The sequence below is a fragment of the Heliangelus exortis genome, chromosome 6, assembly GCF_036169615.1.
Source record: "Heliangelus exortis chromosome 6, bHelExo1.hap1, whole genome shotgun sequence".
Lineage (NCBI taxonomy): Eukaryota > Metazoa > Chordata > Aves > Apodiformes > Trochilidae > Heliangelus > Heliangelus exortis.
Window position 1 is genome coordinate 36,790,965 of NC_092427.1, and position 25,528 is coordinate 36,816,492.

General features: G+C 43.5%; 2 protein-coding genes across 6 annotated transcripts in view; both read right to left on the minus strand.

Annotated features, from left to right (window-relative positions):
- ANKRD44 (ankyrin repeat domain 44) overlaps positions 1–25,528 on the minus strand; it is a 120,500-nt gene that overhangs the window by 18,711 nt on the left and 76,261 nt on the right. For 2 of the 5 annotated variants that reach the window (XM_071747867.1, XM_071747866.1), the window contains exons 10-18: positions 23,426–23,540; positions 19,880–19,962; positions 18,487–18,550; positions 16,186–16,254; positions 14,826–14,966; positions 11,873–11,953; positions 10,823–10,934; positions 1,514–1,585; positions 309–510 (exon numbers count right to left, since the gene is read on the minus strand). In XM_071747867.1, coding sequence (XP_071603968.1) covers positions 309–510; positions 1,514–1,585; positions 10,823–10,934; positions 11,873–11,953; positions 14,826–14,966; positions 16,186–16,254; positions 18,487–18,550; positions 19,880–19,962; positions 23,426–23,540 — 939 coding nt within the window. Of the gene's footprint in view, positions 1–308; positions 511–1,513; positions 1,586–5,864; positions 5,892–10,822; positions 10,935–11,872; positions 11,957–14,825; positions 14,967–16,185; positions 16,255–18,486; positions 18,605–19,879; positions 19,963–23,425; positions 23,541–25,528 lie in introns of all 5 variants that reach the window. The other 3 variants (XM_071747865.1, XM_071747864.1, XM_071747863.1) reach the window with 3 other exon arrangements.
- Positions 1–25,528, minus strand: part of SF3B1 (splicing factor 3b subunit 1) — a 152,955-nt gene that overhangs the window by 10,809 nt on the left and 116,618 nt on the right. The gene's annotated exons all lie outside the window — the stretch shown is intronic.

A 25,528-nucleotide genomic window follows, 5' to 3' on the forward strand; every position in this document is an offset into this window, starting at 1 on the left:
CTCATGTCCAACCTAAACCTCCCCTGGCACAACTTGAGACCTCTTGTGCCCTCTTGTCTTGCTGAGAGTTGCCTGGGAAAAGAGCCCAACCCCCCCCTGGCTCCAACCTCCTTTCAGGGAGTTGGAGAGAGTGATGAGGTCTCCCCTGAGCCTCCTCTTCTCCAGCCTCAACACCCCCAGCTCCCTCAGCCTCTCCTCATAGGATCTGTGCTGGATCCCTTCACCAGCCCAGTTGCCCCCCTTAGTACCAGTCCTGTGAACTCATTTCAAGATGACAAAAGCCCAGCATCAGACCAGATGACACTCACCTGAAGCATGGAGGGGGGTCCTTTTGGTGACATTGTCCTTCACAGTGACAGAGGCACCCTGGCTGATGAGAGCTTCCACACACTCTGCGTGGCCTTTGAACGCAGCCAGGTCCAAAGCAGTGCGTCCCTTCTCATCCTTCAGATCCAGATCTACCAGGGACTGCAGAAGCACCTCCAAGGCTTGATGGTGACCATTGTAGGCCTGTAGGGAATAGGGAAAGTGGCAGGTGAAGAACCCAATGCTTCTCTTTCAAAGGCTTTCATCCAGAACTTGAGTAAAATCCAGCACTGTTCCACGTTCCTAAGCACGGCAGAAATCAGTTTTCTTGATTCCTTCTGACTCTCTCCAACTTGAGAGGATTTTCCTAAATTACACTGTAGCCAAGAAACTAAACAATTCCTCATGTTCAGGAACAGAAATTATGATTTTCCATTTGCCCTGATCTAATAGGACCCACGATGAACAATTTCAGGCAATAACTCCAGGACTCTTCCCTTCCTGCAGCCTTCAAACTGCAGAAAAAGAGAAGGGGAGAAGAGTTTGGCAGCAAACTGAGTCTTTTGGCCCAACTGTCTTGACCCAACCTGCTGGAGCTGAGTGCTTTTTGCTTGGAGGTGGGATGAGCTGATCTCCACAGGTCCAGGCCAACCTCAACCTATTCTGTGGTTCTGCACAAGAAAACTGGGAAGAGGGATGATGAATCTTCAGCTCTTGGGAAAGGGGAACTATTGTGATCTGTGAGGCCACACGTGCTGGATCCCCTCCCTTTTGGTGGCACAGTTTCCAGGGCACTGCTGGGGTTTAAGCATCTTTTCCCACACCTTGCTGTGTACCAGGCAGGTTTTTCCATCCTGCTCATCTCCAGGAGAACATCAGAGTATCCCATTCCATGACCAAACCCAGGCTCAAGTTCCAAGCCCAAATTCATGAACTAGAGAAATTTTAAAGTTGCAACTTTCCATCTAACTTCACTTCAGTGTCTGTGTTCTCTTCTTACCCCAGTGTTAGAGTCAATATGAACCAAGAGCTTCAACTGCCAAAAACTTCATTGACAGCTCCAGCCCATAACCTGTTTTTGCTACATCTGCACCATCCCTTCCCCAGTTTTTCAGAACAACTCTATGATTAAAATTGCTTCAAAGACAGAGATTAATTAATTTTTCTAGGAGATGCTGATCAAACACTCCACACGTCTCATACTCACAGCTAAATGCAAAGGGCTTTTTGTAGCTGCAGAATCAGATTCCTCAAACACATTGTTGGTTTTTTCCAGAAGCTGAAGAAAACAAAACAAAACAGTATTAGGACATCTTTGCACAAGTTCTCATAGTCCATAAAGCAGCAGGCAAAGATATTTTGTCCTCAGATATCTACTGTGAGCACTGAAGGGCTGTGAGGAATAAATACACTTCACAACCTTTGATGTAAGGTGTTTTCCAAGTTTTTTTACATTAGAAAAGTGCAGTTTCATGAACACACAGGTACTGTGTCTGCAAGCAGTGTCTGATGCAGAATTCCAGATAATTCTGGCCCATAATTAGTGCCAGGAGCAATCATAACTGAGCTGTGAGTCATTCATGGGCATTTTTACCATTTCTCAAAGTAGAAGCTTCTGTTGTGACAATTCTCTGAAATGCAAACACATCTTTCAACCCTTAGAAGCATCTAATAACATGCATGGCACTTGGAGCCCAAAACATTTAAAACCCAGGGATTTCTGTCCATCTAGAAAGAGGAGCTATGGATCAGAACCACTCCATGACACCACATGAACCCTGGCAACTTATCTAAGTGAGGCTGCAAAGAAAATCACACACAGTGTTGACAACAATATTGACTATTACCAAGTTATCAATTATAATTAACATTTAAATTATGCTTTAAATTTCTTGAGCTGGTGTGTGTGGCCTTTTACTTAGTAACTACTCAAAGAATCAGTCTCCAAAGATACTTTGTGACTAGAAACCAGAGTTTTACAGAAAATTAGTAACAGGTGACTGTAAAAAGGAAAGAAAAGCAGGACAGGTAACTACAACTGACTTGAACTACTTGTAAGGTTACAAGTCAATTTTTCACAGAGGGTTCTTTGAGGGGTTTGGGTTGGTTTTTTTTGGTTTTTTTTGTTTTTTTGTTTTTTTTTTTTTGGTCAGATTTGTTAGATTTTTTTTGACAGAGCCATTTTTTGCAAGATGATGGCATACCCTAAACTCTGAGGAACTTTTGGTGGGACAAACTGGTTTTTAGCAGACCTCCATCAAGGCTAAATTTCTCCAGAAATCAAACTGGAGCACAGGCTGGTATTAATAATGCACAAGGTGTCATAAATCACATAGTAAACAAGGACATTGATCCCAATCCCATGGAAAAACTAGAAAATTAAGCAGGGATTTTGTTTATTTCTGTATTTTGTGCCAAGTCAGGATTGGGAAGGAAATGTTTACTGAGGCAAGCACCACACATAAGCAGAGGGGGTGTGCATGAACAGATAATATACTTTAACATATCCCTACAGAAAAAAAAATAATCAAATCCACATCAGATTTTTAGTAGGTTATGGTCTTGTTGTATTTTTAAGATATTGTTCTGCTTCTATAGAAGACAGCAGTGCATAGAATGAAGCAGCAGCCAGCTCTGAGCACGTGGATGAATTCTAAATTTCTCTTGTAAAGAAAATGAAAACCTCACCTAACAAAACCCAAGCACTCAGCCTGTTCTGCTGCCTCCACAACTCAAACTCTCACACAGAAATATTGCCTTTAATGGGTCAGAAGGCCCCAAAAGCCTCCTGGAACGAGGGAGATAATTGCCTTGAGAGTAGATGAAAAAAAAAACAAAAAAACCCAAAAAACACCAAACCAACCCCCACAGAAAATTGACAAAATGAAGGTTCTAAAGGAACAAAATGTGGGACTGGAAGCCCCTCACAAAAGGCACCTGCATGGCTTAAAGCAGCTTAGGCTGGAGCAGGCAAGGCTTTAATGAGCTCATTACTGATGGGCTGAAGGTCCCCATCACCAAGCCAAGTGCAAACAAGAACTCGCTGGTGGAGCTGGTGGCTCTCTGGCACAAAGCCAGGCAGTGCAAGAAGAGAACTTCTCAAGAAGAGAAGGATTAAAGACACAGCACCCACCAACAATTTTTTTTTTCAGTGTGCCTTGTCAAGCATCACTTTCTAACACTGCAAACTGAGTCACCCAAGGGTAAGAACCATGCACAGAAAGTGCCAGGACTGAGTTACCAAGCAACTCCCCAGTTTCACCAGGGTTTCTGTGGTTCACATGTACTTGTTATAGGAACACTTAAGACCCAGTGTCCTTGGGGACAGTTATTCAGTTTTATTGCTACAAACTAAAAGCACCACAGGGTTATGATTATAAAGTGTCTTCCCTGCCCCAGCTCTGTATGAAGATTAATAACTTGCACAGTCCTCACTATTTTGTTTTATTTGTAGAGTAAGGGCATTTACAGGCATAAGAGGATTTACTGCTTAACTTTATTCTTTGGTTATAAAAAAGGATTATACAACAGGATATGGTGTGGGGGGTTTCCTTTTCCAGGTTTTTTTTTTTTTTTTTTTAATCAGATATGCCAGTTAATGAGTCAGGTTACTTCATGTGGTTGTTCTTAGAGACTGTATTATATTCTAAAATTCACCTCTTGCTTAAAAATAAAATCATTTAACACCCAAAAGTGAATGAACTTCTTCAGTTTGGTGCTATTTGCCATTGTCAAAAGGCAATATACTAGATTCCAAATGTATAATCTCTAAGTGGCCTTTACTTCAAAAGGTTATTAAGCAAACAGTGCTCAGAAGAGCTGGTCAAAAGGCAATTAAGACAACAGGAATAGCTGAGCATTTCTCTTCTGCAATAATTACACAGCAATGGAGCTTATCACTTCCAAGGTCAGCCAGAAGTAGCAATTAGTACCAATTGTTAATGTCACTTTCAGACCCAAATAAAAATATCTCAGCTAGGATGTCACCTTTGAGTCTCATCTCTCCTGACAAATTGCAATAGATAATTGTCTCTGCTGGGGGAAAACACACCAGCAGCAGCTTCTTTTAAATATTTTTTTTTCTTTTAAAAGCTTGCTGGCTTTTCCAGCAAGCACAAGACTGAAGACTCCCATCAGTTGTTTCAGATGAGATACAAAAGAGCAATTTAATTATCCTCTGCACTATTTTACACCATTTTGAAATCTCAGAATTATTCTTGATTGAATAATTCAAAGGCAAAGAGGTAAAAACACATCCTCAGGGGGGGACAAGCAAGCCTAGAAGCTCTTGCCATGTTTGTAAATGCCAATGATCAAATCACTGTAATCTGATCAGCTTAAAACCAATGCACATCCTCAGCCCAGTGTCTGATAGGTTTGCTTAATACCAAGCTTTAAAAATCAGAGTAATCATTGTCTACATGGATTTTACTCAGGTTTGTGGATTATGGGTGAAGTGAAAATAATGTAGGAAAGAAGTGGACTTAGTCTGAAGACTTTTATTTTTCTAGTCCCATGCAACTTTCCCAGGACAAAGTTTGAATCCCCAGCACCCTACCAGAACAGCCACAAACAAACAAACACTTACCTGGCACCAAAGAGCCCAAAGGTCCTCTCTCTACACATCCAAACCTCAACATTCAAGCAGGCACTGATCTTCCATCTGAGCTCTCCCACTTCACACAAGATCATTTCATATCAAACCACACAAGTGCTCACGGGGAGAGATTCTCACCCAATGACCCCTGAAGCAACACAGCTACAAATGAGAGCAAGAGATCCTACCCAGAACTGGCCAGCATCATATCCTGGTCACTTCCAGGGATGTAGAAGTCCAATTCTTTTTTGTCTGTCAAGGCAGAGTGAACCTGGAGCTTTCACACTTGAATCAATGTATATATTTTTTGCTTTTTTGGCCAGCTATTCTACCTCAGAGGTTCTGTAAAGCTCCATATGTGGGTTTAAGGACCCTCTGACTTGGTTTGCAAAATTCCATACACTTTCACAAAAGGTTTAGGAATGCTTTTGTTTAGAGAAATCCTTAAAAGATTTTTCTCTTCAGCTAAAGAATTCGAGTGCTGCTGAAATCCAGTGACAATAAATTTTCAAGACATGAGTTTCCATGGTATTTTTTGCCACTCCTCTCTCATTTGTGCCTCGACTGTGACACACACACACACACACACACACACACACACCACACACACACACAAGTGCTTTCTAAACCCAGGCTCACTTGGAGACAAGTAATTCACATTTCTGCTCTGAACCACTTAGGAGCTGACCACAGACTCCCAGAACACAGACAAGTGCTGGGTCCATTTCACCAACACAAAATGCATCACCCAAAGTCACAGCAGCAGCCAGAGCAGTGCCATGCCAGCCAGGTTCATGCACTTGGCTTGCAGCTCCTGAGACTGAGGAAAAAGCTTTCTAGCAAAGGCTGTAAGCAACAGCAAGGAGGGAATCCAGGAGAAACAAAAGCAGCACACATGCAGTTGCTTGAAGCACAGGGCATGCTAGATTCTTCTTCATGCAATCATTTTTCATTTACTCACTATATCCAATGGAGTTTTGCTTCCAATCTAATTAAAAACGTCAATTAGAATAATGAAAGGCATAAATATTCAGGTATAAAAGTGATCTGCAAGTGTTTCTTAAGTCTTTTTTTGGTTTGCCTGCGGGACAAACTGCACCAAGGGAACCCTAAAGCAAGACCCCATCTCCTGCACACCCATCCCCACACTGCCCACCTGCAGGTGAAACATTCCTGAAGCCAGGGGACTACTGCCTCCTGTCAGACAGCCACTGAAAATGCCAGGTGCATCACTTCAGAAGGGAGGAGGGGGAAGAGGAATGTTCAGTCATTATTCAAAATGTGCAGTGAGAACCCTCAAGATCAAATCTCCTTGGGCTGACCAACTCCAGACACAGAGACACAAACACACACTGCAGGGGACTGTGCCTGATGGAGCTGTGCATGGCCTGGCAAGCTGGCAGACAGCAACAAGCCAGGGGTGGTTTCTTTCTGAAACTCTGCTCTTGCAGGCACACATCTGGCCTTGTAAAAGAAGCCTGATCACACCCCCAGCATCCCAGCACCCACAGCTCCTTCCATGCTCTGCTGCAATGCCATCTGCCATGATCCAGTGCCCTCTCCACTGGATACAGGAGATCATAGAATCCTAGAACTGGCTGGGTTGGAAGGGACCTCAGAGCTCATCAAGTCCAACCCTTGATCCACTCCCGCCGTGGTTCCCAGCCCATGGCACTGAGTGCCACATCCAGGCTCTTTTGAAATATCTCCAGGGATGGAGAATCCACCCCTTCCCTGGGCAGCCCATTCCAATGCCTCATCACCCTCTCCAGAAAGAAATTCTTTCTAATGTCCAACCTAAACCTCCCCTGGCACAACTTGAGACCTCTTGTGCCCTCTTGTCTTGCTGAGAGTTGCCTGGGAAAAGAGCCCAACCCCCCCCTGGCTCCAACCTCCTTTCAGGGAGTTGGAGAGAGTGATGAGGTCTCCCCTGAGCCTCCTCTTCTCCAGCCTCAACACCCCCAGCTCCCTCAGCCCTTCCTCACAGCACTTGTGCTGGATCCCTTCCCAGCCTCCTTGCTCTTCTCTGGACCTGCTCCAGCACCTCAATCTCCTTCCTGAGCTGAGGGGCCCAGAACTGGACACAGGACTCAAGCTGTGGCCTCCCCAGGGCTGAGCACAGGGGCAGAATCCCTTCCCTGGACCTGCTGGCCACGCTGTTCCTGAGCCAGCCCAGGATGCCATTGGCCTTCTTGGCCACCTGGGCACACTGCTGGCTCATGAGATGAGAACAAACAAGTCAAATATCCTTCCCACCTTCACATTTCACCACCACAGACAGGTATTTAAGACCCCTCTCCAAACTGAAGGAAAACTCTCTCTTGCAGTTCTGCAATGGCCTTGTTATTCTCTGTCAGGAGGCAGCAGATGTAAATGCCTTGCTTCTCCACCCCAGGAAAATAAAAATACAGACTGGTTTTAAAAAAGGATTCAATCTCTCAAAAGAGACAGGAAATAAACCTCAGAAACACTCAGCAATACTCCTGTCCTGCAAGCACCCAAAGCAAATGGTTGATTCCTGCACTGCTGGAGCCCACAAGCAGCATCAGCCTTCTAGAAAATGTTTATAGGATCAAAAGTACCTAGCTAAGAGTACATAAAATCCAAGCCAAATTGTACTGTCATATCTCTGCAAACACAAACACAAATTTTATTTGTTTGGGTCGAAGGGTTTGACCTTTTCACTCCAGATCCTTATTTCTCCCAAGAGCTCTCCTCTCCCCACATAGAAATTTAAGTAAATTCAGGCCCAGGTGTTGAGCTCCAGTGGATAGGTTGGTACCTTCTGCACCCAGGCTGACCTCAAGGCTTCCATGAATCCACCCACCATTAATCAGAGGATTCCAGGACTGCCAAACAAGGTTTCTTGAAGTCATTTCCAAGCACTAAGTTATTTTCCTTCTCAGAGCCACCTGAATGAATGATTTTGAGTTTTCTCCACTATTTAAGGAGCTCCCACCTGGGAAAAGCCCTCGCAGACACAGGTACCAAGTCACTCCCCACATCAAACACTCTCACAACTGGTTTCCAGCTGAACTCTCCTCTCATGGCCTTTTCCTACTGGGAAAGCTCCCTCTGTCCCTTCTCCCTGCCACGAGCAGCTGGGCCTTGCTTCAGCCAGACTGAGATTTGCCTTTTCCTCTTGCTTAAGCCTCCAAGGAATTGGCCCCTGTGCCAGTTCCCTTCCCATCAGCCAAGGAGTGAATTGCATGTGCTGATGGAGTAAAGAGAAGAGCAGATTAAAATCTAAATTATTTCTCAGTTCTTAACAGTCAGAGAAGAGGTTTCACTACAAGAGAGCAGGCATTGAATTCTGCTTGCCCTAACACTGCACAGGAACCTATTTTTACCAGCACAAAGTGCCTGACTGGTTCTTCAGACAGAATTTTACTGTCAAATTGCAATTTAATTATCACTCTTTTCACACACCAATAAGGATTTTGTGGCATAATTTCAACATTAAAAAAAACCTCTGCTTTTTTGTTTGTGGGGTTTTTTTTCCAAAGTAGCTTGGTGATGTGATCAGCTCTGAAATACCATCCAGCAATGGTGAGTGATATCCCTGGGCAATAAAGAAGTCACTAACAGTCTAAACAAATGGGAGGGTATTTTTAGGAGTAGGGAAGCAGCTGGGAGCTCGAGTTGCTGGCCCACACATGCCCACCATTCAGCCTTAAAAAGAGGGAGAAAGAATTCAAGAATAATCTGTTTCCACTCTTCTCCCTTTAGCAACATCACATCAACCACCCCACTGATACCCCAGACAACCTTAAAAGTCCTCCAGGAAAATGAGTTCTGCCACTGCAATGCTCTGGGGTTGAACACACAAACACAAACTTTATTTATTTTTATTTTATTTATTTGACCTTTTCACTCCAGATCCTTATTTCTCCCAATAGCTCTCCTCTCCCCACATAGAAATTTAAATAAATTCAGGCCCAGGTATTGGGCTCACAGTAAACATGCAAGCCAAAAAATTAAAATATTTTTTCATAGATAACCTCTCTCAAGCTGTACTCAAACATGTAAATATTTTCTAATGCTAAGAGGCTGCAGTGTTGGATCCTCCATTGAAGGAAACTCCACTGCATCTTCTTCAGAGTTTGGTTTTTTTTAAGTGACCATTTAATTAGAAATAACCTAGTTTAGATACCTGTTGTAAAAAACAGGTGGGAGAGGGAAAGAAAAAATGAATCTTACACAGTCTGTGAGAAATTTGGGATATTCTGGAACACTGAAATAATTCCCTTACCCTTTGCTGCCTATCAGTATTGTGCATATAGAGAAATACCAGTAACAGTTACTGACAAACCCAAGCTTATTTTTTAACCCACTTAGTTATAATCAGATTCAAATTTTTATATCAACCCTTTCTTCTATGAGTTTTGTGCTACCAAAGAACTGTCTTTTTCAAAGGAAGATGATTTGTGGGTATTTTCATTTATGGGCTACCAATAATAAACCAAAAATATTCACCTAAGGGATAAAACAGCAAAATAACAGTTAATTTGGCACTGAAAAATAATGTTTTTATTTTTATTTTTATGAACCTGTCTGAAAATCTCTTCTTCAGGATGGAAGAAAAATTTTAGGAGGAGTATTCTGTAAATCAGAGTTCCAGGGTTAAAGTTAGCACTTTCAAGAAAGACATCAATTTATCTCTGTTATTACATGGTGAACCCAAAACTTAAAAAAAAAAACATCTCCCTGCCTATCCACAGAGATATTTACACTGGAATTTACACTATTTACACTAGGGCTGCTGGGCTCCTGCTGCTCCTTGAGTAAGAGCAACTAAAAATACTGTGGATATTCTTTTCCTTTCCACCAGCACTGAAGAGAAGAACAAGAAAAATGTATTTCCAAGATAGCCAAGTCCTCCTCAGACACAATCAGCTGTCCTTCTGCACCTCCTCTAAGCACCAACCCATGGAGCAAACAACCTGCAGCATTCACAGGGGCCACACAGCACCCAGGAGAACCCAGGGCAGCTCAGGAGGCTTTTGCTATATTTATGCCCTTAAAAAAACCAAACCCATTTGGGTTTTGTTCCTACAGAGAGCAGGCACAGCAGAGGACCCCTCCATCCTCACAGTCAGGTCAGGAGAGATCATCTCTAGAAGAAAGTTCTAAACAAGGCAAAGCCAAACTGGCTGCTGCAGGCAACAGAGAAGCAGTGATATTTTAAGTGTCCTAAATATACAGGATTGTAGGTGGGAGCTAAAAAAACTTAACATCCCACCTGCAATTCTGCCCCTGGAGTAATTACAGGGCAGTTTCCTGGCTGCTGTCCCCCCCCCTGAGAGAGGCAAGCTGCAGGATTCCTCTGGTGCTGGCAGTAGCTGGCAGCTGGTGAAGGTGGTGTGAAAGCAGAGTAATAATCAGTATTTTGACTCTTTAACAAAAAAGGACTCAAACAACAGAAAACACTCAACAACTCAGTGTTCTCACTAAAGCATGAATATCTCTACAATTTTCTAATTAGAGCTTTTTTTTTTTTTTTTTTCCCCCATAATGGAAGCCTGTTTATGTGGTACACAACCACTCTGGTTCACCCTGGACATCAAGCAGCTCTGCTAACACCCATCTTCATCACCCTTATTTTTCACCAGTCATAAACCTCTATGAATCCATACTCTACATCTCCCTAATCCAATGTTGAGCTGGAAAGTTTTGGTCTAGGATACTAAAAACCAACCAACCAAACTCCCTCCCAGTTCCAGGTTGATCTGGATCCCAGTCAACGCATCGATGCTGCTAGAATTTCCCCAGAGGTACAAAAGGAGCTGCAGGCACACAGCTGTCATCATCCAAAGGACTCAAAAAATAACATCAGGGGAGTTCAAAATACTGGCATTTAAACATATCTATAAATATACATCAGGAGATCAGAGGTTTCTGAACCACCTGAGCACTCACCAGCTCCAGGCACTGCCGGTGGCCGTAGGCAGCAGCGTAGTGCACGGTGTTGTATCCAGCTTTGTCCTGGATGGAGGGATTGGCATCATTTTGTAGGAGGAATTCCAGACACCTGGGGACAATCCACATGTTGAAATGATTTCTCATTTCAATATTTAACAGACTCAGCCCTCACTGCAACTTGGAGTGGCACTGAAAACTGGAAATTTATTCTGTGTTCCTAGCGGCACCTCAAATCACTTAAAATTTTCCCTTTTTTCATTCTCTCTCCACATTCACAGGTTTTTTTTTTTTTAAAGACAAAGTCCCCACACATCTTTAGGGAATAAAAAATAATCTTTGTGGCTACTAAAATTATTTTCTACTACCAATCCTGAAAGTAAACTACACAACTCTGTCTTGTGATGTGAGCAGTGGTAATAAAATACTTCACTGCACTGATTTCCTGGCATGTGCATAGATAAATATATTTACTTCTTAGCTGGGTTTTACTGGTTTGGTCTTTTTGTTTTGTTTTTTTTGTTTGTTTGTTTGTTTACATCCATTTTCAGAGGATTCCTGGTGCTCTTTATGGCTCCTGTCACTTTTTCTTAAGCCATCAGGAAATTAGCATTTTGCTATTAGCACTTTCTCCCATAGCTTGAAATTTGAAGTGAATGTAGAGCTGTCGTGTGAAAAAGGGGATTTTTAAAACAACAAAACCATCATTAAGCAGCTAAGATGAAAATGTCAGCCTGAGCAAAGACATTAAGGAGGCCACTGGCTACTTCTTTTTGCAACACACATAGTGCAAAGCATCAAAGTGACAAGAAAGAATTGGTAAGTACATCATCAACTAAGATCAGCAACAAGCACAGAAACACAGAAATATTAAGGAATATTTGCACAGAGAAGAGAGCAGAGCTTTTTCCCCTTAGCTGAGCCCTGATTCCAGCCAAGCACTGTGTTTAGCAGAGCCATGAAGGAGCAAAAGCAGAGTGTAAACTGCAGCCCAAAGCAGGGGCATCCTCCAGAAATGGGGTCTGACTGCTTTATTGACACCAAACTTACAACGCAGCTTCTTTTTCCTTCATCTCACTGGCTCTTTCAAGTTCTTCAGCATTTTCAGGGGAGTTACCTAAAATATTCTTTCTTCTTTGCACGGAGGACAGAAAAATGCAACTTAGTTTCAAAATACCAAAAGAGCAGTGATTTTGATGCTGTCTGCTACCCAGCCCCAATCTCCTCTTCAAGGAACTGACCTCCTCCAGCCAATAGTAAGAATTATACCAGTTTTTGATATTTATGTGTGTGGATATAAATATATTTATATATTTATATGAGTGTAGCACCCTCTGGGGCTGCAGCTATCAAGCTGCAGAGACAACTGCAACATGGTAGGTTCTTTTCCCACAGGTCAGTGCCAGAAAATTTCTCACCAGAAAGAGTTTTATCATCACTTTCCAGAATCCTTCCCTCTCTCCCACATCATTCTGCATTTTGTTTCCCTGGCAGAGGGTAAATCAGGGTTAGCACAGTTTGCTTCTTCCTACACTAACCTGCTAAGCTCTTCTTCAGCATTTGGAATGCAGAGAACCTGGAATCACTGATACTAAATTGATCTATCTTGAACCTGCATGAGCTGTGATGGACTTTTCCTCACTTTCTGTGAAATATCTTGGCCATGCTGTGTGGGTCTCCTGGTTCAGGTTCTGTAGATTCTTCACTGAGCTCAACCTATTCTTCAAATTCCTGCAGATTTTTGGCCACCTCTGCTCCCCAGCTGGCTGGGTGGCAAACAGAACACTGGTTTGTGATCTTCCAGTCACAAGATTGTGGTGATGATCCTTCTTGGTAACCAAGGCTATCACAGAACACAATCACACACACTGCTGCCATCAGGGTTTAGAAGCTTGGGAAGTTTCTAGAAGAGTCTGGTAATTTCAATCCCAGTATTACACCCAAATTCCAGGCTGGGTTCTGCACAATGCAGAACAGAACATTCTTCCTTTAACATGCAATGTCCAACCTCTTTTTTTTTTGCCATTCTTCCTGTGGGTGAAAGCAATAAAGGATTGCTCTACAAACCCAGGGTCTGTCTGACATCCACAGACTTGGAGAAAATGTCATTATGGATAAAATAACTCCCCTGGATATGAACACTCTAAGCTCATAGCCAGGACTCATGTGCTACACTGAAATCCTACCTGCACCTGCTTTTGGTTAACTCCAAACCAGTGAGGTACCAAAATAAGATTCCCCAACAGAAAAAGCAATGATCTGGAGAACCAGTTTGTAGTCAGAAACTGCAGCCACCTTTTTAATGAAAATGCTGTTGTGATGCCCACTGCAGGAGAGGGCACCTCCTGTAGACCCTGAGCAACAACAATTACCAAAATTGCTGAAACAGGAGGGCAGGCTCCCTGCATCCAGGCTTCTCCCTGCTCATTAGCTGCCCACATCCACAGTTAAATAATTATGAATATTCCTTGGATTGAGGCTGCCTGACCTGGGGAGGGTTTTTTTGCCATTCAGCAGTAAAAAAAAAATAAAAATATGCTGACCTATAAAATCATGTATTGCAAGTAGCATTTTATCAGTGTAACAAGGCTTCTCCCAGACATCTCAAGCTGGAAAATTTAATGAGAAGACACTACCACCACCTCAGAATCAATTTAGGTTTGGACTAGGAGGGCAAACAAAGGCCACATATTCCTGCCAGCATTCAGGATGTGACTGAAGCTCTTTTTTTATTTTATTTTCTTCATTTTTAATTAATAATGGAAGCAGGTGCATCCTTAAATTAACCAAGAACTTGTGTAAATGCAAGAACTTCACCTACAAAGAGCCAACAGCTGAAAAAACCACACAGAATCAAAAGTCTCAACACCCTGGGCAAGACAGAATCAGAAACAGGCAGTGGTGAAAGCCTTCCAGAAGCCCACTCTGATCATAATGCCAAGCACAGATCTTTGGAGATCCTGCTGCCTTCTTCCCAGCACTGTTCAGGTTTGAAGGTGATAGGGAAGACAATTTTCTTTACCAGCACAATCTCAGCAAGTGAGGAAGCAGCTACCAAGGCCCTGGTATGGCATTCAAACCTCCTCTCTAAAGTTAAGCCCAAGTTTTCCCACAGTGGCTTTGAGGAGGTGTTCTGCTGGGAATAAGCCAGGTGTATTTTTACCAGACTTTGCTATATGAGAAACCAAGAAAATAGTTCCTCAGTGTCTAAAGGAATGAGGCTGAGAAGCACTGGATGGCCTAAAAACAAATAACAGGTTGCTAACAATCTAAAGAGCACTAACAGGGTGACTGAGCCTGTTTCCTACAGGATGGGGAGGAGATTGCCAAAATATGCAGCTAGCTGGGAATTAGAACTTGCAGTCACTAACCACAGGATTTCTAAGTTTTGCAGCTGTTTTCCTCCTTTCTCACAAGAACAGCACTGCCTTCTGCCAAAGGATATTCCCCAGGCCTCCCCCTTTTTCAAGTCTCTAAAAAACAACCCTGTTGGACAGGGTGAGCATTTTCACCAGCTCTGTCAGTGGAAGGAGACTGATGGTCAGACCTAGCCCATCTTTTCCATAAAGTCTGTCTGAATGGCCAGATGTTTGTCTGTCACAGCAGCCCATCTGGGAAAAACCTCTCCTGCTGCTGCCTCTCACTCCATCCCTTCTGATGGATTCACAAAGCAGATGGAGAAAAAATTCTCTGATCTGATTCTTGTGAAGAAACCACACAAAAGGAAACATGAGACAAAGAGTTGTGAGAACAGTTCAGTGGGGCAGGGGGGGGCTGCAAAACTCTGCCTTACATGAAAGGTAAACCATGGAGCTGAAATGCCACATCAGCTGGGGGCTTGGCTTGGGAGTCAGAGCAACAAACATCCCAGAGAAATTCCTCCACTAGCAGCATCATTTTTTTTTTTTTTTTTGGCTTGAGTGGCACAGCATCATGAAGAGAATTGGAAGACACTGATTTAGCACAATGTGTGAAGCCAGGGGAACAAAAGAGGCTCTCTCACTTTCTGTCCATGTCAGAGGCAGCAGCATAGTGCAAAGGGGTGCGTCCCCAGTCATCTGTTTCATTGATGCTGGCTCCTGTTGTCACCAGGCTCTCAATGCAGTGGAAATGACAATTTGCAGCTGCATAGTGCAAAGGTGTCCTGGAACAGAAGTGACAATTTGTTACCTCAGTGCTGAATCTTACCAACCATGCTGAGCTGCTGCATCCCTAGGGATTTCCAGCAGCCCAGATCCAGCATGTTCCTGGGAGGAGGAAATGCAAAGTGAGGCAAACTTCACAAAATCATAGAATCCTAGAATTGGCTGGGTTGGAAGGGACCTCAGAGCTCATCAAGTCCAACCCTTGATCCACTCCCCCCGTGGTTCCCAGCCCATGGCACTGAGTGCCACATCCAGGCTCTTTTGAAATATCTCCAGGGATGGAGAATCCACCCCTTCCCTGGGCAGCCCATTCCAATGCCTGATCACCCTCTCCAGAAAGAAATTCTTTCTAATGTCCAACCTAAACCTCCCCTGGCACAACTTGAGACCTCTTGTGCCCTCTTGTCTTGCTGAGAGTTGCCTGGGAAAAGAGCCCAACCCCCCCCTGGCTCCAACCTCCTTTCAGGGAGTTGGAGAGAGTGATGAGGTCTCCCCTGAGCCTCCTCTTCTCCAGCCTCAACACCCCCAGCTCCCTCAGCCCTTCCTCACAGGACTTGTGCTGGATCCCTTCACAGCCTCCTTGCTCTTCTCTGGACCTGCTCCAGCACCTCAATCTCCTTCCTGAGCTGAGGGGCCCAGAACTGGACACAGGACTCAAGCTGTGGCCTCCCCAGGGCTGAGCACAGGGGCAAATGCTGTCTGAATGGGAAGTTTGGATCTTCCCTGTAGGATCCAGAGCCTCAATCCTTGCCTGGCAAACCATCTCTTCCCAGGTTCCCTCTGCCTACAGGCTGCCTTCTGCCAGCTGTGAGTGGCTCTCCCAGCATCTTATTTAGCTGGCAGAGCCATAGCAACAATTCATACAGGGGAAAAAATAAAAAGGCCTCTAGGAAGCACATCAAAAAGTAGGAATCCTTCCATCATAAAGAATTCAGGCAAGACAAAAAGGAATGAGGATAAAACCACAAAGAAACCTGTGATATTTTTAAACCAAAATTCAAGAAGGTGGGGATGGCTTTTATGTCTTTAATGCAGTCAGCACCTATCTGGCTGGCAGGTAACTGCTGCAGCAAAAAGACCAAACTCCTACTTTATTTTACTGTCATTTTTCATAGAACATATGATTTCCAACCTGAAGTGGTCTTTCTTCCTTGCCTACTTGACTCTGGTTTTGTGTTTTTATATTGCTTTTTCAAATGAGCTTCATAATTCACCTACCTCCCACATTTGTCCTTCTTATTAAAATCTGCTCCACTGCTTTGCAAGAGTTTTATACATTCAACATTACTGCAAAGAGAAGAAAACAGAACATGAACAAAAGTTTACATCTGTGTTGCCCCCTGCTAATAAAAAAAAGGAAAAAAGATCACTGCAATTTGTCTTACTTGCCATGCAAAAACAGGCTACAGCCAACTACAATGTGTAATTCAATGAAAAGAAAGCAAAGTCTTAAAGAAACTTCTTTTTTTCCCCCAGAAAACCTCAAAGTTCTCTTCTCCAGAAAAGACAACTTTCCAAAGAGAGCACAGTAAATGCAATCTGAATTCAGTTTGTTTGGGGGTTTTCAATAGGAAAAATGCTTCCCACACTGAACTGGTATTTTATAAGAGAACAATTTTTTTTTTTTTTAATGTTGTTTCTCTCTCATAAAATGCCAGTCTAATAATGAAGAGGTGACATTTAACAAGATCCACCCTCGTTCTGCAGAGCACTCCACAGAAAGCACTTGGCTCAAATTCTGTTTACTTGGTGAGATCTAATCACCAGGGTTACTTTTAAGTTTATTCTCCTATGATTTGATCACACAGCACATCTCTAAGTGTTTTATTGAACCAGGGGCAGAGCTGTGGAAAGGGATTTTCATACCAATACTGAATTTATGCAAGTGAATGAGTTGGGCTCTGCTGCTTTGCAGCTGTTGGAAGAATTCAGCAGATCACAGCTGCTTTTTCATCTTGTTTAAAGCCAGGTGATTTTTCACAGGAAATGCCCCAGCTGAATTCTCACACCTTTTGTAGTGTAAGTGAATAAATGTCTGACTCCAGACAGAAAGCTATGTAAAGAAGCAGAGCACTTTCAAGGCTCCTTGTCCTTCACAGGGGCAATAAATCTTTTGTGTTGGCCACCAGGTGAGCAGGGCTCTGAGCAGGGTTCTTTTCCCAGTACCCATGCAGCCCATTGGGTTAATGGGAGTAACAGGCTCATGTCAAGCAAAAAAAGCCAAAAAAAGACTGAATTGCAAAATGCTGGCCTGTGTTCATCCCTCCTCTAAACTGCTGGTGCACAGAATACTCACCACAATGTACTAAAAATACCAACACTTGTTAGGAATGACAACTGTAGTAAACAGCTGGAAAAATGTGGTTTATTTTCATGTGCCACTTTTGCTTCTTACTAAGTCTTTGGGGCTTTGTAAGAAGCAAAATGGCTCATGAAAATAAAGAGGGGCTCCTCCTTGAGGCTCCCAGGTTGTTTATTCTTTTGGGGTGCAGCCTTGTTGAAGAAGTAGCACCTGAAATATACTACAATAATCTCCATCCATGAAACAGTCACATGAACTCTATTAATACAAGGCTGCACCTCTGTTAATATGAAGAATGATACCATAAGGATAACAAAACCAGTATTGGGATCAATTTGATTAGGTTTTGGCAATAACAAAAACTTTGTGATCTACATTTTGGTTCACCAAGAAGAAAAAAAGCAGCTAAAAAGACTGCCAAGAGTTTGCTGTGGATGACCACTTCACTTCTGCTTGCTACAACCACAGCCAATCCAAGTTGGGTTCTAGCCAAGGCTCCATTCCAGCTGTTTCCTGTGTCCTCAACAGAAGAGTCAAAACTCAATGTCCTTTTGCTAGGACAACTTCACAGCATTCCACTGACAATTATTTGGAAGGATTCAAGCTCACTAGATGGAATATTTACAATTTAAATTGACATCATTCAGTTTTCCTTTCTTTCCATTTCTGGCCTCCCACCACTTATCAGGAATGACCAAGAGAACAAGAATCTGAAGGCTGCTTGTTTGTTTTGGGGGTTGTTTTGTTGTTTTGGTTTTTTGTTTTGGTTTGGTTTTTGTGGCTTTTTCTTTGAGAAACTTTTAAACTTGCACTTGAGAAATGGGAAAGAGGAAGATGAGCTGCATTTGGATGCCAGGACTGTGATCTGATGGGCAACAGTTGCATCTTCAGGACACAGCCCAAAGGTGGAGGCCAGGAATAACTCCCCTGCCCACAGCAGCCAGGAAAAGGGTTTTCCCCTATGCCTGAAACCCATATTTCAAACCACAACCAAGGAGATGCAACCAAACCATCTCCTTTACTTCCAAGCAACCCCGACACGAGAGCGGTGGCAAAAGACATCCTCAAGTCACCAAAAATTGGCATCAGATGGCTTGTGCTTCCCTTGCATGGCAACAAATTCCTCTGTGGATGACCTGCTCATGTTGTCTGGCACCAAATCTGCCAGGAAGCCACCAAAGAACTTGCAAGAGCAAAGCTGAGCCCCAGGTACTCACCCTCCTGCAGCAGCAGCGTGGAGGCACGTTCTTCCAAAACTATCAGGGGTGTCTATTTCAAAGCCTGCAGACAGCACGTGCTCATTACTAAACAAGGACACTATGCTATGCTTTTGTCCTAGTTAAACCACAAGAAACATTGCAGAGACAGAGAAATCAGTTAGTTGGAGAAAAAAAGAAAAAAAAAAGAAAAAAAAAAAAAAGAGGAAAAAACAAACCAAACCAAAAGGCAAACAGAACGCACGCAACTACAGTCAGAAAAGAGGGGTCTGAGCTGCTCAGGTTTGGCAGCTCTATAAAAAGAGCTGCAAAGTTGATGAGCATCTCTTTCCCCATCCAGCTCTGCTTCCTCAAACCATGTGGCAGGCATTTAGGAGGCAGATGCTTATCAAGAGGACTCATGACAGCAGGACAGGAAGGCAGAAAACATGAAGAAATAAGGAAAAAAACCACAGCGTGGGTGTTTTTGGCCTCTCAGGAGCAGGGAGGGATTTCCATCAGGATGCAAAAGGGAGAAGACTTAAGTGTGGCAGTATAAAATCTGGACACTCAGCTTTCTCCCTTCTTTCCTGATCTGGTGATAAAGGTGAGCACACCAGAGTTTAATCTAACAGTTTATGTCATTGCCATTTTTCACACTTTTTTTTATATCCTACAGGATTCAAGTTTCGGGTGGGGGAAGCAGACACAGGAGATTTTATGTGTTAAGGAATGAAGCAATTTTCTAGAAAGAGCATTCTATTTGCCTCTTTTTTTTTTTTTAACTTCTGGCAACTCTTGCCTGGAACAAAAAAAAGCAAATGGGATTTGGCATCTGATTACTGCCTCTCCTGAAAGGGTTGCACCAGCAAACTCCTGCTCCTGAGGAGAGGATCCTGAGACTGCTCTCTTGACACTCCACTCTCCCTCTTGTGCCCACCAGGCTTTGGCCTTTACCTTGGTGGGATTCAGAAAGAAACTTTAGCTACAACAGATCATTAGTGAGATATAACCACCTGCACCAGTGGTAACACCTTCTCCAAGGAGGTAATTTCCTGAATTATTTCTTTGGGTAGGGTGGGAGGAACCTAAACCAAAATGGGTCTGGGTCTCACCTTCCTATGGTGTGGAAAAAGGGTCCTGCATTTCCTCCCTTTTCCTGGTGAGTGACTATAAGCACTCTGAGCCTGCCAGGAGAAAAGGGGCAGGAGCACTGCAGGATGCACAGAGGGACCAGCACGCTGTTAGGGAAGCCTCACATGCTGTACACAACACCCCCCAACACAGCAGCAGCAGCAGCAGCACAAGAAAGGTTGTTTTTCTTTGAATAATTCACAAAACTGAAGCTAAAGGAGGTAGAAGGAGCAGAGACACAGACAACTTGAGCTCCATGGCCAGCGTGGGGGTTACTTACCTGATGACAGCAGTTTCCTGCAGCAGTCGGAGTGAGCATTCAGCGCTGCTAAGTGCAGAGGGAACATGTTGTGGATCCCACACCTGAAAGGCACAAGAACCTCATCACACACAGCCAGGGGAAGTGCAGCTGCAAACAAGCACAACACATCCAAAGCTCCTTCCACAGAGGTGCCTTTATCTATTTATATTTTTTTTTTTCAGTCCTTTTCGAGGAAGATGCTGCCTGCCGTGGTTTTTTTTCTATCTGCCTCCTCAGGAGTTAAAAATATTCTGATACAGCAAAATCTTGGCATCATGCTTTGAACAGAATGTGGCAGGAAGGTTTCTAAAAATTCAAGATGAAAGCCAAGGTGAGGGAGTAAGGAAGCAACAGAGCAGACCTTGCTTGGAGTCAATTTCCTGCTGTGGGATGAACAAATTTCTGTGTTAGCTCGACACACCGCATCTGCCATCCGAGGTAAGAATTCTGAGAAGATCTGGGATTGCTGAATTCCACCTTTCCTGCAGTTAACATCCTCTAGAGAACTCTCATGTGGCTTTTCAAAGCCTCCCCTTCTTCCCTCTGTTTCCCTTGAGGCTGGACTCCTCTTTGCACTTTCCTTTAGGTTGCTGTGACATCTGCAGTTTTCTTTTTCTACTCAACATCTCATTTTCCTGTTTGTGCCAGCTACTCTCCTCATACATCTTCCCAAATTCTCCCCCCCACCCCATTTCACACACAACCCTCTTTTCAGTTACACTTTGAACTGCTCAGAGCAGACACACTGGGTGAAAATTAAAGGAGGCACCTATCCTTAGGCAAACACATCATTTTTAAATCAGATGAGTTCTCAGCAGCTTTTAATAACACCAGCAAATCATCTCAGTTCAGTTCCCCAAGCACAGAAGATTTGTGGGTTTGGACATCTTGGCTTCTGCCATACAGCATTGTTTTGTGAATGGCATCTTGTTATTCTGGAAATATTACCTGACAGGCAGTCCTCCAAGTGCACATAAACACAGAGCCTCTGAAACCAACTATCTGGACAAGATTATCATCTCCTGCCTGCTTCAGCAGATGGATGTTTAAAAAATGACAAACTCTGGAACAATAGCAGATGGGTTCAGCTCTGCCCTTCTCTCCTGTGGGACAATTGGTGGATGGGAGAGTAGGATCACCTCATGGAAGAGCCTTTCAGATGCAGACAGAGGGATTTGTCTTTCTGCAAAAGGTGCCATAAATCATCCTTACGTAGGAAACTCCAGACAAAAATGAATGTGGATGTTTCTAAGGACATCTTGCTTTCTCTGACAGTTTCTACATACACTTATTTACTAATTGTGGTCTGCTTTTAAAAACTCATTCTTTCCAGAATCCACAGGCCCATCCTTCCTCTGCCTTCTCATTAAATCTGCCCTCCTTGCTGCTTCACTAAGGGCTGACTGTCCTGCCCTTCTGATTCTGCCATCAGAATCTTCATTTTTCTAGTGTCAGTATTTCCATCTCAGAGGAAATCTACTAAAAGTGGACATGGCAGCCTCTTCTTTGAGGGAAACAGCACAAGCTCCACCAAACTGCTGCATCTGTATAATCAGGTCACATTTTTTTTAGCCATGGCTTAAGATCTTTAAGCAAACACTGGACATTCTGTATCTCTGTGCTTCTTCCTACACCCATTTCCCTCTATCCCCACCTCCACCTGGTTATCTAAAGCAATATTTTTCTTCTTTTTGGTCAAGATTCCAACCCAGCACATTTTGGCTGTTTTCCAACAAAATACTCTACCTGTACAGGTGCCACCCAGTGTCACACCTCTTTAGTGCTGCTCATGCTGTCCCTCCCATCACTTACAGACTTTCACCTTTAAAAGCAGTAATTTCCAAGACTGAATGAGCTGCCTGCAGTTGTTGCTCACATTGCTGCAGAGTTTCTTTTCAAAGCCAATTCAGGGATCTCAACCAGAGTTATTTATGGGCAGCACATAAGAAATCCCCTTCCTAGCATTTCAGTGCTCCTTGTTTAGCACGGTAGCATCATTTGGATCTGCCTGAGCCAACTCCTCACTTCACTTGTTCCTGCTGCTGGGAAAAGTGTTTTATTTGATCAATGTTCCACTCAGCCAAGTGTGAAATAGAAATTTCTAAGTGGATAACCCTGACTCCAAGAGTGGGCTATCCCACTGCAGCACATTTTCCCCCTTCAACTTCAAGATAAAAAAGCCAGATTGGGACTTATGTACTGGGGAAAGAGCTAGGAAAAACACTCAACTATTTAGAGAGCAAGATCTTCATGCTGGCTGTGCTAATAAAATCCAGTGACATTAGCTGAAGCCTGTGGAATTTCATTATCCATGCCCACTGAAGATCTGTTCCACCCTTTGAGTTTACATGGTGACAAGTCCTACTTGATAAAGGAATATGGGCAAATGTGCCACTTCCTGAAACACCACTGAGCAAACAAACCAAATACCAAGAGATAAAAGTACCTTTAAAATTAAACCCAGCTCATTTGCCTCTGAAAACATGTTTTCCTAACTGGGTAAATCAAGAGAAGTCACTGATTTCTATGGTAGGTCCTAGGTAGAAGACTCTTTAATTAGATTTTGAAGACATGTAGACTTAATTGCCAAAAACTTACATTCATCAAGTGTGATGCTGCTATGAAGCACCTGGTACCCATACACCTTGTGGCATTGAATTTATCTGGTCTTAGACCCCTTTGGTTTCCTTCAGGTTTGCCTTTTTCATTTGAAAGACACTAACAACCTCAATAGAACTAACCAATAATTAAGTACTCTGAAAAATAAGGCACCTGCCAATGTCTGAGTTGGTAATACTTATGGTATTGTGGGTGGTCTTGACACATGTGAAAGGGGGGGGAAAAAAACAGGAGAAATAATTGAAGCAGAAAGCACCAACAACACTTAGAAATGTGTCTAATTTAACTCCTGGTCCTTCTAGTCAAAAACCCCTCACAAGTCCACAGATCAGTTAAAAGCAGTCCTATTATTTCAGCCACCTGAGTATCAAAAACCATGCAACATCAAGACAGTCTCCAGTTATCCTGAGATCAGAAACAGTCATTCATGTCTGCTTTGTGCTACTGCATTTCTGTTATCTTACACCATACCAGAAGACAAAAAAATACTCACCACATGGGGCAGGCCACTGAACACCAGGCTCATTTAGATACAAAGGAAGAGGCACAAAATTCCCTCGCAAGGCACCAGAATTTTTGTTTCAGTTGTGTTTCCCACACAAACTCATTGCAGCAGACTTTATGGAGTAAGTGTGGTCAAGGAGCACTTCATACACATACTCATGGACTTCACTGTGCCACACCAGTGCTCCAGGAAAAAGCAGCAGCACTTGTGCTGCTTGTCACAGAAGGAACTCAGCAAAGCTTCCTTCCCCTCCACACTGCCCAAGTGTTTTTATTTCAGCCCCACATCACCCCCAGTGCAATTCCCCTTCTCCGTTTTCACCTCCCCCCTCCAGAACCTGAGGAAGGAGCTGTGTTTCCAGGCACCAGACCCAAAGAGACAGCTCCAGAACAGCCACCTACTTGGCAGTGTCAGCTCCACTGGTGATGAGGGTGTTGATCAGAAGCTCGTGCCCATATCTGGCAGCCACGTGCAGGGGGGTGTTCCCATCCTTATCCACGCAGTCGATTTCCCCTCCTGCAGGAGACATTTGCAGGCAAGGTTAACACTGGGAGAGCAACCAGAACCAAGTGAGCACAGACAGGACTTCCCTCTGCTTGATGCAGAAGAACCAGCCTAGCCATGGAGACTGTAGATTTCAGAGACTGAGGGCCAGCAGACACAACTGCAGTGGTGGGGGAGTGGTGGGAAATTGGTCAGCAGTGGTCAAGCACATCATTCCCACTCACTGGAGGTACAAATGGATGCCTTGAATTTAACTACAAAAACCAAACTGCTGAGGTGATCCCCTAGCTCATAAAGACACTGTCACAACCTCAGCTGTAGGACAACAACGTTGAGTTTGTTCAAGGAACCAGCAGGAAGACACTGCAAATGGCAAGGATCTTGTGTGCCTTCCCTGGGTCTCACAAAAGAACAACCAAGCAGTGCTTCAGCAGAACTTCTCCTGTTGCAACTTCAGCCTGTTATCTCATCTCTTATGCTCAGAAGCAGGAAAAACAGATTATTTCTTGCTCCTCTTCTGCAGCTTTTGACCATGCAAAGACTGCTGTGCAAGTCCCTGTTTTCTTTTTGGACCAAGGAACTGTAACTTTTTTCAGTCTCTCCTCATAAGTCAGCTCTGCTGTACTCCAACTGTTCCCATACTTCCCCTGTTCTCTCCAGCTGGCCCACATCCTTCTGGAAGCAAAGTGTCAAAAGGCAGAAACAGTGACTCCAGCTGATGGCCCCCAGCTCTGAGCTGAGCTATAGGATTACTTCATGCCTTCTGGCTGGCTTTGCTCCTATCTATGCACTCCTGGGCATTACACAGCACCACATACATTGTTGTTTAGTTTTTTAATTATTTTTTTTAAGCATCATGACACACTTGATTTGTGGTCAACAAGCTCCTGGTTGTCTGTAAGCCTCAAATCCTTTCCTGAAGACTTGCCACCCACTCAGCTGTTGCCATTCTGAGCTTGTCAGCTGATCCTCCTGCCTGTGTGTGGGATCTCTCCTTTGCTTCCCTTGCATTATAATTTCTGTCTCCAATTTTACAGGATTGTTTTCTATCCTGACTCCATCAAGGGCCAAGCAAACAGTCTCTCCCAACTTCATATTTCATCCAAATGTTAAAAGCACATTTGCTCTTCCACTGTCCAAGTTGCTATTCCACAACCATTCCAAGCTGTTAATGAAAATACTGGACAGTTCCAGACCCAGGAGGGAAACTGAAAACCCCCTCACTGCATCTTCCTTTTCAACAACAAGACATTTATTACTGACTGTAGTTTTTCAGCTAGTTATTCACCACCACTGTAACATTTTCATACTCCACTGGTTTGCTGTGAGAATGTTATGAGAGCACATAAAAAAAATCTTGCTAACATCAGGATACAGTAAGATTTACTGCATGTCCACTACCCTCAGGAGATAATAGGCCATAACTGCAACAAGAAAAGTTCTAGTAATCCAGCACTTCCTAACAGTAAATAAAAATAAAGGTCAGTGAAACCCTGGAGCAGTGAAACACCAGCAGCAGAGGTCCCCTTGAACATTACCTGCCTACAGCAAAGTCAGGGGACACTGCTGTGTTCACAAATCCTATTACCCTGCTGTAGAAGAAATGATGTCTCACAGCATCTTTTGCTCTTGAGAAACCTGTGCCAGATGTTGCCTGCTCCTTCTAAGGTGCTTACAGTCTGTTCACTCACTCATTTCAGAGTTTTTGGGTGCTCTGCATAAAATCCGCCAGCTTTTTTTTCCCCTTTTTTTTAAGTTCAGGTACCACATTTGCAATTTTCCCATGTTAAAGTAATGAGTTCTTCTCCTCTACAGGTAGCTAGAGACAGCAGCCAAAACCTGAGACATCTTTAAGCACCTCATTAAGTAGTGCAGAATGAAACTCCAGTTCTTTAAATCACTGACATTTCTCCCTTTTGCAGCATCCCGTGGCAGTGAGGCACAAAGGCACTTCCAACCAGGGCTGTACAAAACTAAAATTAGACCAATAAAACCAAGAA